Genomic DNA, 13,020 nt, shown 5'->3' on the forward strand with positions numbered 1-13,020 from the left:
AAATTCATCCTACCGCATTGTTTGAAAGCGTTATTTCTAATAATGTTGTTTTATTCGAAACTGCAGAACATATTTTCACGAATGAATGAGTTAAAGCGAGATGGTAAGTAACGATAACGATCGATTCTATGATCTTGATCCAGTACAAAAGAATTAGAAACTTCCCGGTGTCGTCTGATTGTTGTCTCTTTTACAGCGCCGTTTGAAAGCCCCATTATCTATAGGACGTCGTTTGTAAAAAAATTATTTAGTTTAATTTTATCATTTGTTTTCGTTATTTACTAAATAAAGTTTTGTGATATGAAATCATGTATTTATGATTTGATATAATAAATTACTATTTTAAATCATGGGTTTATGATTTGATATAATAAATCCTGATTTCAAATCATGTGTTCATGGTTTGATATAATAAATCCTGGTTTCATATCATGCGTCTATGATTTGATATAATAAATTCTGATTTCAAATCATGTGTTCATGGTTTGATATAATAAATCCTGGTTTCATATCATGCGTCTATGATTTGAAATCACGACTTCATGATTTAAATTAAACTTTCGCATTTGATATCAGTGAAATCATGATTTAACTTAATAAGTATGATTTAACTTAATACATAATCCGCGCGAGCGAGGACATGTGACAAGTCACATGATCATCTATTGCGCGGGAAAACACAAACATGTCGGATGAACTTTCAAGGTCAATTGCTTCTGCCGTATCCCAGGCAGTTCAAAGGGCCGTCGATGAGGCTCTATCGCATCTTCCAAGTCAGGGAGTCACTTCAACAAGTTCAAGCTCCACCTCAAGCTCGACCTCGATCTCCACATCGAGCTCAAATTCAAATTCTCAAGAGGTACGTACATGTGCTGGCCGGCAAACAGTCATTGTGTTCCTCTGAAATCTAGTGTGTTATTCAATACTGAATATTTAACCATTTTCAATTTTCCTGACTTACTGTATTTTTTGATGCTGGTTCCTGTGGTTTGCATGTTGTTCCAGCAGCTCTATAAAAGCTGCGTTTTGAACAGAAATCCCCCGTCTTTTACACATTGTATTTTCTCACCGTTGCGTGACTTTGTTGATAGTCGCCAGGTTATCGCTCTTCGACGAGTTGAAACGAACCCTCACAGCAACCATTGATGATATTAGGTTACTCTTAAAGAAACTGTCTTGCTGTTTTGAATTACGTCACACATAAGGTGAACAAAGGTTTCATTGCATGTTTAAAAAGGCGAATGACATTTAGGTTGTTCATCTGTAGAATGGGAGGACTACAGCATTGGAGAGACGATCTCCACTACCGACCGTTTTTCGTGGCGCGTGAGGATGTCTGCCGCCACCAACTAAACGAAAAAAGAGTAATACACCGAGGCCAGTGAAAATTTATAACAAGGACATCATCTGCCTTCCTCATGAACTGGGCGACAATGTCCTCATTCCGATTCCTCGCGGAGAGAAAAGGTCGAAACTAGCGGAAATGGGCCTTATTGGGAAAATAGCATTACACTCTGTATGGCAAGCTGCACAAGTAGAGGCAGAAGTCAGCAGCGTTTTCGCCTCTGCGTTTGGCCTGTCTCAGGGCGAAGTATTGCCTTATATCTATTTGAGGTACCACACTCACTAGGTTTTGTGTAGCCTGCGAAAGTAGACGGATTTACTGTGGTTGTGTGAAACAACGACCGGGAATCCGTCTGCGTTCGCAGACTAGGTTTGGTGTTCTTAACAACTGTCAGATGTGTGTCTAATTGACTGATGGCTTTGTTCACCGTTTTTCTTTTCCCTCAGTACTATGGCAGGAACCAAAAAGTTAACAGTCCCACAAACGTCGAGTTCTTTTCAATGGAATGCTCCCGAGGTTGTCTCTCTGTGCTCACAGGGATCTCTATACATAATGGCAAAGAGACTTCCATTGATGTGGCCAGGTGAAAATGTAGGTTACTATTCTTACTTCTTTCTTCTTTGACTCCACCCGGAAACAAATTGTATTGTGTTTTTGAGCATGGCGATTTTAGGTAAAAGAGTTTCAGTAATGTTCCTGTCATACTTGACACAAAACCCAAAAATAAATAGAAAAGAAGGTAGTAAACACTCTCTTGTACTAAGTAGTATACCTGGAATGTCCATATCAAACACTATGGTTTCTTACCACGTTTCTCCTTTTCTCAACTTTAGGATGACCCATACCAGCTTACCATATACAACAGTATGCCTGATTTGCCATCTCAGTTGGAAATTTCAGATACGACAAGTACACGGGACACTTCCGGTACCACAAGCACAGCAAGCCCTGCAAGCACTTCAAGTTCTATGAGCACGATAAGTGATGCACGTACTGAAAGTACTTTAGACACAACAAGTACCACAGGAGGCGGAAGCACTACAAGCACTACAAGTCAAAGTGAGCCGGGTTCTTACAGGTAAATATATCATTTTCAAACACGCGCAAATGCGTAGGATTATTGCACAATTATTTCTGGGTCTTGTATTTGCCCATGAGAGAAAACCAATCAAACCTGAGATTAATTAGTCTCCTCCACAGCCATTATTACGGTCGTCACGCAACGCTTCTCCCCCTTCCTCTGTTTGAATTTTTTTTTCAAGGAAAAATACACCGAAATAATTCTATTGTTCCACCTTTTCTGACTGGCACGGAAAGTGGTTCTTCATTCAAACATTACAAAATTGAAACAGCGTTCGATCTCTGTACAATTAGCAAATAGGTATCATCGAATTTCTTTGCCGCCACTCACAATTGGGCATCGATCTATTTTTGACACTCCTAGGTAGTTAAGCGACGATAAAACGAGGTAGTTTTTTTGTGCGCCTATCGATTTACTTTGGTAAATGTTGCTTTTGTTAACGCAGCTCTTATGTCACACTACTGAACGACGACCCTTTTCCAAACCTCAGTGACGAGGAAGAGGAGTACCAATGGGACGTACTGCTTGCACGGGAGCTCAGCGCAAGGTAATTCTCTTAACATACGGACCATGTCGTTATTATGGAGACTGAAGTCCGTGATTATATTACATTTGATATTTTGACTACAAATGGCTATTATGTATGCCTGGTGATTTTTTTCATGTTGATTATTTTCGTGATTAATGTGATAATTATCATGGCTGGTCTTTCAATACGTCACAGAGACAGCAATCCTGGACGAGACCTGGAGGAAATACTGCAGGAGTTAAGAACAGCTCGAGTCAATAATGAGGGGAGAACCATAGTCAATGTTAGGCACGGTCACATCTGGGAAGATTCCTGCCGATGTTTGCAGAGGAAACGTTTCAGTCCAGGCGCAATCATTTCCGTCTGTTTCGCGGACGATTTTGGGAACAGCGAAGGTGCCGTTGACATCGGTGGACCTCGCAGGGAATTTCATCGTTTGCTGGTAAAGGCAGCAAATGAACATTCAGGGGTTTTTGGTGGACCAGCAGATAGATGCGTTCTCGTGCCCAACTCAAACGGTAAATCACAACGTACAAGTAGTTCTACTACTTTGGCTTTATATGCATGTATTGCGTGAAGGTAACTAATTAACCCATTTTTCTAGCAAGGGAAAAGGGACACTATCGCCTTGTGGGTGTAATTTTGGCCTGGTCACTTGTACACGGGGGCCCCGGTGGCAGCTTCCTGAGCCCAACTCTGTACCACGCCATAGCACACGGTGTCGACTTCACTAAGGCAGACGTCAACGACATCCATGACGATCGGTTGTCGGACTCCCTGTCAAAGGTTAACTAATGCTGTACAACTACAATATCGAACTGTCTCCGCAAAGCACCACTTGTGACACTTAATTGGCACTCTTTGAAGCAAAGGACCACTATTACTCTTGAAATTATGATTAAGTAACAGCTTTGGTTCTATTCACTTTTTAGATAGCAACCGCAAACGACATAGAAGAGCTCAACGCAGTTTTACAGGATGTCCATGTTCAGGAAATTTTGCTTGCGCTAGGGTCCAAGACACAAGCAACAAACACCGGTGAAAAGGACCACTTCGCAAAAATAATTTCTCGCCACGTCCTTTTGGATAGTTCGCGATACCTTTTGGAAGAACTGATAAATGGTTTGTGCACACTGGGGGTATACGAAAAAATAAAATAAAATCCCAAAGAATTCACAAAGTGCCTGTGTCGCTCCGACAAACTCCTAATGGCGGCTATGGTGGACGCCTTGTTCCACATCGAATATGCCGAACCAAGGTCAAACCGTTACATAGCCCAGCAGAGGGCAATTGTGTACTGGAGAGATTATCTCCAAGACTGTGAAGGTAAGTTACCACACAATATAGTAAATTGCTTGCAACGTTGCAATACACCTAAATTAAATTATTACTACAAATTATGCATTCTTTCTCCTTACTTAGCCTAAGTGAAGAGATATGTTTGCAGTTACACTAGTGAGCACTAGTTCGCTCTCGTTCCGTTGAACGTTGAGACCATAATGGTCTAAATTTATATCCGTCTTCAGACCAAAACGGTTCAAAAGCCCATACCCTTTGGGGCGACACATACCTAAAAGACTTACACAGGGGAATACCCAGCCCCGGAAAAGTTGTTTCCTTGACAATTTCCCCATTCTGTTATTAACGAACAATATACAATCCCTTCTAATGAATTACTTTCCTGCAGCTAACGACGCGGAAGCTTCCATCGAAGAAGTGCTGGTGTTCGTGACTGGGGCAAGCAGACCACCACCACTGGGATTTGATGAACCCACCACCATAACGTTCTTAGATGATGAGCCCTTTGCAATGGCCAATACGTGCGCCAATACTATTAGGATTCCTGTCTGCTATTCAGAGTATGAAGAATTCAAACGAAAGATGGATTTTGCGATTAAAAATTCCCCATGCTTTGGATACGCTTGAACAGTACACTTTGGTTATATTATTTTTATTAATCAACAAGAAATGTGCGTGTTTAAATTTGAAATAATATTTTGATATATGTAATAATTGCAGTTAATTGTTGTATCACTGTTATGAATTTACTATGTTGAGTTCATTCTTGTGACAAGTGTCAGTTTTGCGGAGCTGTTTTTACGGCACCTGAAATTAAGCTTTATTATAGAAAATTGCTGTTTTTAATGCTATTGAGCCCAGAGGGCTGTGAGGGGGAGGGAGGGAGGGACGCGAATTCTTTAACTAGGGACATTAGACGTAACCATTAATTGGGGAGACTTTTTCCCCTCTCCTACCCCCTGCTAAGTCTCAGAAACACTTGCCCTTGATGGCGTTCGGTTTGCAGTTGGTTTTAAAGCTTCAGTTATAGTGAAGTTAATGCTACGAGCTTTGACTAATGGTCACCTCGGGTTTGCTCTGTTACAACCCAGAATAAAAATGCACAGTAAAATAAATTGTTATCTAAATCACGTTTAGTCATTGCTGTCTTGTTGTTGCATCATTTCTCCCACCATTTGCACAGCACAGCGGTATAGTTCTTTGCTGAGGAGAGAGGGTCCACATTACGCTGCAGTCGAAGGTAAGAATCGTTGCTAAGAGGATTACTTGTATCAGGAACTTGCACGTGTGGAAGAGTTTGACTTGACATCAAATCTCGGACGTTCATACCACACCAAGCATCGTCAGAAGACCTGCCTCCTCTGAAGGCAGTAAGATGGAGATTTAACCAAAACAACTGAGCCGGAGAATTGTTCCTCTCTGTTGACACGGCATGATTGTTATGAGCATCAGTGAATTCTGTCAGTCTCCTGTTTATTCTTGGCAGGTATATGTACTGTAGACAAAACATGTCTGTCTCGTTTAAAGGATCCAAAATTCCCTCCCTCTCTAGGTCATAAAATTCTTGTTTGAATCCATTAAACACTTGCTCGTTAACAGCTCGATTGTGGCGTTCGATGCGCTGGTTATGTACGGAGCTGCCGACGACAACGGGTCTGGCTTCTTCGCCCCAGGCATTTACCATGTCGTTCCAGAGAGCGACATTTCCCCCCCCCATGATCTGTTCTGACTCTGAACGGACGTCGGTATTGTCGTATTGCATCTTGGTATAGAGATAGCACGGTTGCAGCCCTGTTATTTGCTGAACAGCGGGAAAAAACAATGAGGCGACTGAAGCCATCGACGGCATGATGGAGAACCATTCGCCACCTAATTAGCTTATGATTACCGTCTATGTGCCATAAATAATTTGGGCATGGAACTGAATAGACACGTCGACAAATGGGTGGTCTTCATCTTGCCTCTGCACCCATGGGATCACTCTGATGTATAGCTGTACATGCAAACCCTGCGCTCGTAAATGACCCTGTAACATCACTTCACCAGCACGTGGATGATTCTCTTCAATGGACGCCACTATCTCCTCCAGTCGAGAATCCGATAAATCGGTAAATTTTCTATACTCTATGCCGTAATCCCGAATTGCTTTGTAAACGAATGGCCGCGATACCTCAAAAAAACTTGCCACTCCCGAAATGGGGACTTTCAACATCAGACGATTCTCCAAGAGTTCCTTGGATATTGTCTTTTGTGGCCTACCAGCTCTTCTCTGATGGCTGTAATAAAAGATTACAAAAGGCACACTTAGAGCGCTGAAAGCGTTCACTGGGTGAGAACCGAAATCGGTATCCATAGTTACTCAGTAGATACCTGTTGTTACGTAATTTCTTCAAAGTGGAGTCCAGCAGTGTCCAATTTCATACTTACATTTTTATATCGTATACATGTACATTAAACAGTGTTCATTAATGAAAGATATTTCACCTGGTGCCTTCATTTAACGAATGAGGTTGCTCTCCATGACTAGCCGTTGACACAGAACAAGGTACCATGTCCTGAAACGGTGGTAAACAATTGTTACTGATCTACCTTGTAAGCTTTCCCCATATAAATAAACACTAAATAAAGTGAAACCGGAAGTTCGATATGACAAGCTAAGGTTTCGTTTCAGGTGGTTGAAGCGACTATCAACAAAGTCACGCAGCGGTGAGAAAATACAATGTGTAAAAGACGGGGGATTTCTGTTCAAAACGCAACTTTTATAGAGCTGCTGGAACAACATGCAAACCACAGGAACCAGCATCAAAAAATACAGTAAGTCAGGAAAATTGAAAATGGCTAAATATTCAGTATTAAATAACACACTAGATTTCAGAGGAACACAATGACTGTTTGCCGGCCAGCACATGTACGTACCTCTTGAGAATTTGAATTTGAGCTCGATGTGGAGATCGAGGTCGAGCTTGAGGTGGAGCTTGAACTTGTTGAAGTGACTGCCTGACTTGGAAGACGCGATAGAGCCTCATCGACGGCCCTTTGAACTGCCTGGGGTACGGCAGAAGTTTTTGACCTTGAAAGTTCATCCGACATGTTTGTGTTTTCCCGCGCAACAGATGATCATGTGACTTGTCACATGTCCTCGCTCGCGCGGATTATGTATTAAGTTAAATCATACTTATTAAGTTAAATCATGATTTCACTGATATCAAATGTGAAAGTTTAATTTAAATCATGAAGTCGTGATTTCAAATCATAGACGCATGATATGAAACCAGGATTTATTATATCAAACCATGAACACATGATTTGAAATCAGAATTTATTATATCAAATCATAGACGCATGATATGAAACCAGGATTTATTATATCAAACCATGAACACATGATTTGAAATCAGAATTTATTATATCAAATCATAGATGCATGATATGAAACCAGGATTTATTATATCAAACCATGAACACATGATTTGAAATCAGGATTTATTATATCAAATCATAAACCCATGATTTAAAATAGTAATTTATTATATCAAATCATAAGTACATGATTTCATATCACAAAACTTTATTTAGTAAACAACGAAAACAAATGATAAAATTAAGCTAAATAATTTTTTTACAAACGGCGCCCCATAATTATCTGGTTATCTTTATAAGCTGATTTCTCGAAATACAAATCACTTTATTCGTGGTTGAATGACTCAGAATAAAATTGTATGTATGTAACCGCCGCAATATTCAGTTGGTGTGAAAGAAATAAGACTTGTCTGCTCCTTGAAAACACATCATATTCATACCGAATGTCTTTAGAAAAGGTCGTTAACTTTCTTTCACAAAGTAACCAAGCTCATACATACTAATGCGTTTACTTTAACGCGCTACAAGATGAAGTCAAAGCGTAGCAAAACGTGCGCGCACGTTAACCCCTTCATGCTAGCGCAAATTTTGGTGCGCTTCTGAGCGGTACTGTATCATGAAAATTTGTTGCTGCTAGTTATCTGCAACGCAGATTTGTTGATTAAACCAGGTTTCATTTGTGAGATCCATTATGCACTTATTCATTATGAACTTGTAATCACATATTTGTTATGTTCAAATTTGTTGCAAAATTACTCATTCATTAGGCAAAGACATGGTACTTTGTTAGTCATTTGTAGAAGTATGATTATTTAACAACATTTTACAACATTTATTACTCATATTGCGTATTTTCTATAAAAATAGTCAAAAACACATTTAATATTAGAATTGTGAGATTTTGATCTCCTGCAGCTGAATGATTATGCGTCCCAACAAAGGTTATCCTGCTGATTTGATTGGTATTGGTAATTGTATGATTGCAAATGCAATATTATTACAGATTTACACTGCAAGTGATATTTGAAATTTCTCTCAAAAATGGCATGAGCCTTGAGGTGAGTGTAAGTCAAAAAAAATTTCAAATACCTCAAGTAGTATAAATCTTTTAAGTGCTACTATCATGAAATTTACATCTTTCTTATCTAAGAAATTTTAAACACAAACAGGTATACTGTGCGAGAAGAAAAATGCTGTTTACTATTTTCAAATACCATAAACTGCTGCTTATAAGCCCCTCCTACTTATAAGCCCCCCGCTTATAGCCCCTTCTAGCCTAAACAAAGTATTACTTCTGATTATAAGCCCTTCCAAACATAAACCCCTCTAGTTTAAAATGAAATGAATTTGGTTTACTACATGATGTTTTAACACTTCATTGAAAACCAGTATACGAAAAATGTATTTTGATCAACGCTGCTTTAGCTCATTTCAAAACGGTCTTTTCATTCTGCTCATAATTCCCCCCTGATATAAGTTCCAGCTCTCCTTCTATTAGCCCATTCAAATCCTCTTACGAAGTTGTATAGAGTGGTTTACGGTATTTCTTTTCGTTTCAGAGATAAATATTCAATTTTTTAAACTATGCAAATTAGCCAAGTGATGACATCAAGCAACAATATTAAAGGTTTTCTGGCCACCTTTGGTGTTTCATTTTGATACTTGCCAGTGGTTGAGACATTCCTCATCGGCATGATCCAACAAGGATATAATAATAAACTTAAATATCTCTGGAATGCAAGTGGTAAAATTATGGCATTTCTAATCTTTCGTGGAATTCTCTGTGATACGCCTAAGAATTCAAGGGATGAAAATTTGATCGTGGTAGCACTTCAATTGCTCGAGCTTTCATGTGATTATTCCTTTACTTTGTGACTGAGAAAATTATGAATGGAGCATCAATTTACACTGTAGTGCAAATTTAAAATGAATGAAAAAGTGGCTTACACTCAGCCAATCACAATGAAGTATTGTGCTCAGTTATATGATAAAGGATAAAATACCCACAAGTAATTTATTTTTTAACTTAATTTCCTATTGTCATGCAATTTTTTCCTGGTTCAGCAAATAGTACTAAAAGACTTTGAACATATTCTTTTTGTGACCATTGCAACCAAAATAAAACATTACTAAATGTTATAGAACAATAGCAAATGCTGCAAAAATTTTTGCCTTTTGTAAGTTACTTTATGGTGTTGCCCATATCGGTAATTGCACACACCCCACCCCAGATGAGAGTTGAAAGTACACCAAAAATCCTCCAGGTATTCTTTACTACATGTAGCAAGGTTTTTATATTACTCTCTACCCCATTGTGTCCTGTTTAGTGTCTCTTAAACCTTGTTTCATGGTGTTTCTTCTTTCCATTTTAAGGTAATTCCCCTGAAATAAAACTGCACATAGATTTTTGTTCAAACTTCATCCAGTCAATATTTATCATATGAGAACTTTAATTACAAACAATAAAACAGGGGGGTGCCCACGCTCTTCAAGGAGCAGTGAGGCATTGAAAATGTCCCATTTTAGCGTTATTTAATGCTAATTACAAGAACGCATTCCAAGTTATTGTAAACTCTTTGTGAGCCCAGACACATGAAAACACGCCTCAAACTACAGTCAATACTTGTGTTGGACACAAATAAACTTTTTGAAGTTTGATTTTGACAGACAGCTGAATCCTTGTTAAAATATTGGAACCAAATTGCTTGCCACGGCTATCAAACTTTAAAATAGAAAAGACTACAGTGCAGCTGCCATTTTCATTATTTATTCAATTTTCAACATAGAAATCAGATCAGTCTTTTGTCACGCAAAGCTAATGATTAGTTGATTAAAATGACTGGAAAAAAATTTGGGGTGCCCGAGTTCGTTAGTGAGCTATAGCCATTTTTCAACTGACAGAACTCAATATCAAGGCAAATCCGGCATGTTTTCAATGTGCATGTACACGAACGCGCGCTAATGATGCCATAAATTATGCACAGTAAGGATGCGCAATGCAGTACTGGGGAATGACCTTAAGCCCAGAAGTTGTAATTTTCTGCATTATGAACAAAAACAATACCTTGGAAACTTGAAGGATTTGGGCAACGATGTGCCATCATGTCTTGCACAATTTGATCACACAAGATATAGACAAAACCTTGCTTTCTAGGAACCCTAGAAGTCTCTTAAAATATGCACACAAAACATATTTTGATTGGTTTATTTGCTCTTATTAACAGTAGAACAATAGGAACACCACAAACTCTCCAAGGCGAGAGTGAAAGGGCATTTGTCAACGTGTGCTTTTTACAGCCAGCTATGGCAGGGTGTTTGGGGTGTTTTGCGCAGCTGGTTACAGCTGACACAGGTGTCAATGAGGTAATACATGTAACTTGCAAATTCATTCAGGAAACATTATCTCATCATCTGCATGGTTTCTTTGACCTATTTGATGTCTTTTTCCAATTATAGCTCTATCCAGATAATTTTGCAAAACGCGAAATGTTGTCTCACGAAGTTTTTTGTCGCATGAAGAAACAGCATGGCTGCCTGTGGAAGGGACCCCTTAGCAAGTTAGAGGTAAAAATCATAAAAGTGGAACCTTAAGTATATGTGACCATCACAGTTGTAATAGCAATGTCTATTTACAATTGTTTGCAATGGTCACATGCTTGCTTCATAATTTTGAACGTTCGCAGTTCGCATCATTCATTCTATAATTCATTCCATACATGAGTAAAGATGAACTCAATAACTTGGCCTGCTCTTGCTGTATGGGCCTTGACACTGTAACTCAGTTGTTAGAACATTGCAGTTAAAGTGCTCACAGGTTGAAATCCTGAACATTGAAGCCCTGAAGTCTTTTTTTGGGGGCTTAATTTGTAATTGATTAAATTGCCTTTACAGTGTGCATGTAAAACTCCAATAATAACATCTTCATTTCATTTTTATCTTCAGAGTTAATTAATGCTATTCAAAGTGATAATACTGTACTAAGAGTAGACATTTTCATGATATAGGATCATGTGAATGAGTGTCCATTTGTTGATGAAGACTGCCCCAATAAGTGTGGAAAGCAACTACAGAGGAAAGATCTTCAACGACATATGGAAAAGGATTGCCCTCTCAGGAGAGTTCCTTGTAAATATTGCAAGGAACTTGAGCTTTGGAATGCACTGGAGGTTTGTGTTAAATTTTTTATAATAACCGTTTGGGTCTTGAGAGTAATCAACATCAAGTCTCTCCATACAATATCACTACCTTGTGAAGAAGACAACAATTGAGAATAATAATCATCTGTTTCAAGAAGATGTTGTCTTGATGTATCACCAGATTTTCAGATTTGACATAAAAGAAATGTATGACAACTTGTACAAGGAACAAGGTAATGTTTAGCCTCTTCCAGGCGTTCAGTCTTCAATGTTAGATCTTTGTGATTGAGGATCAAGCTTTTGTAACACTGCTTCTGCTGGTGGGCAATTGCTTTTTGTCATCAAATACTCCAAAGTAGGTAGTGCAACTGAAAAGGAATATCTGTCTTCTTTCCTCTCTCTTATAGATTTTCTTTTTTGTACCCTTTTACTTTTTTTCATTGCTTAGAGTGGTTTTAAGGCTTCTATGTGTGTCAAATCAAGGTCGGCTACTCACATTATGCAAAGGAAGGAACTTTTCATTAACAACGGTTTCAGAAATCCAGTCATCATAGCAGGATAGGAAAAATCATCAGTCACTACATTTACCTTTAAGCTACCCAAGTTCACTTTCCCATGCAAGTTACTACTGTAGTTGTAAAAGTGCTGTGTTGCCATTTTAAATTTACCCTAAAATTGGATTTTGTTGAATGGTCCTTATCTATTAGAATCACTATCAAGACTGTCCCAAATACCCACAGCAATGTGACAAGTGTGGAAAAGAGAACATACCAAGAGATAAGGCAAGTTTTTGGGTCATCTTTATATTTACTGGTATATTAGAGACTTAAACCCTTTCCCCTGTGAAAATGTTAGGTTCCAAATTCAGTCAAAAAATTCAAATTTCAGTTATTTAAAATGATGCAAAAAAAGAAGAAAAATTGTATGGAATCCTAAAATCCAACCAACTTATACAGCATAAGTATAGCTAATCACATGATTTACTCTACAAAATTACATTATTTACACCACTCACATTGCAATACTTGATTTACAGTACACTATTTACATCCTTGCAATACTAGTCGCTTACAATTTCATACCTTATATTGCCTACTCTACAGGTTACTTTCACTAATAAATGCACAATATTCTACTTATAATATAATTAAGTACTTACATTGTTTTACTTTTTTCCCTTCTTAATTTATTTACTTATTTATTTATTATGTTCTGATGTACAGCAAACAAACAAACAAAACAAAACAAATAGTGAAATTAACATGTACCA

At 38.4% G+C, this 13,020-nt stretch overlaps 2 protein-coding genes and 1 pseudogene across 3 annotated transcripts in view; 2 read left to right on the forward strand and 1 right to left on the reverse strand.

The window, feature by feature from the left end:
- The window catches only part of LOC110058477 (TNF receptor-associated factor 6-like), a 51,884-nt gene that overhangs the window by 24,308 nt on the left and 14,556 nt on the right, over positions 1-13,020 (forward strand). For both annotated transcript variants that reach the window (XM_089288763.1, XM_089288762.1), the window contains exons 3-5: positions 11,071-11,178; positions 11,619-11,780; positions 12,458-12,532. In XM_089288763.1, the coding sequence (XP_089144889.1) occupies positions 11,071-11,178; positions 11,619-11,780; positions 12,458-12,532 (345 nt within the window). The remainder of the gene's footprint in view (positions 1-11,070; positions 11,179-11,618; positions 11,781-12,457; positions 12,533-13,020) is intronic.
- Positions 4,072-5,384, forward strand: LOC149111613 (G2/M phase-specific E3 ubiquitin-protein ligase-like). Its single transcript, XM_089288766.1, has 2 exons — positions 4,072-4,281; positions 4,643-5,384. The coding sequence occupies exons 1-2, from the start codon at positions 4,164-4,166 to the stop codon at positions 4,879-4,881; spliced, it is 357 nt and encodes a 118-aa protein (XP_089144892.1). The 5' UTR covers positions 4,072-4,163; the 3' UTR covers positions 4,882-5,384.
- On the reverse strand, positions 5,388-7,344 carry LOC149111614 (uncharacterized; annotated as a pseudogene).

This window comes from Orbicella faveolata, unplaced genomic scaffold (assembly GCF_042242905.1).
Source record: "Orbicella faveolata isolate gen_17 unplaced genomic scaffold, um_ofav_v1 contig_2, whole genome shotgun sequence".
In the NCBI taxonomy this organism is placed as follows: Eukaryota; Metazoa; Cnidaria; class Anthozoa; order Scleractinia; family Merulinidae; genus Orbicella; species Orbicella faveolata.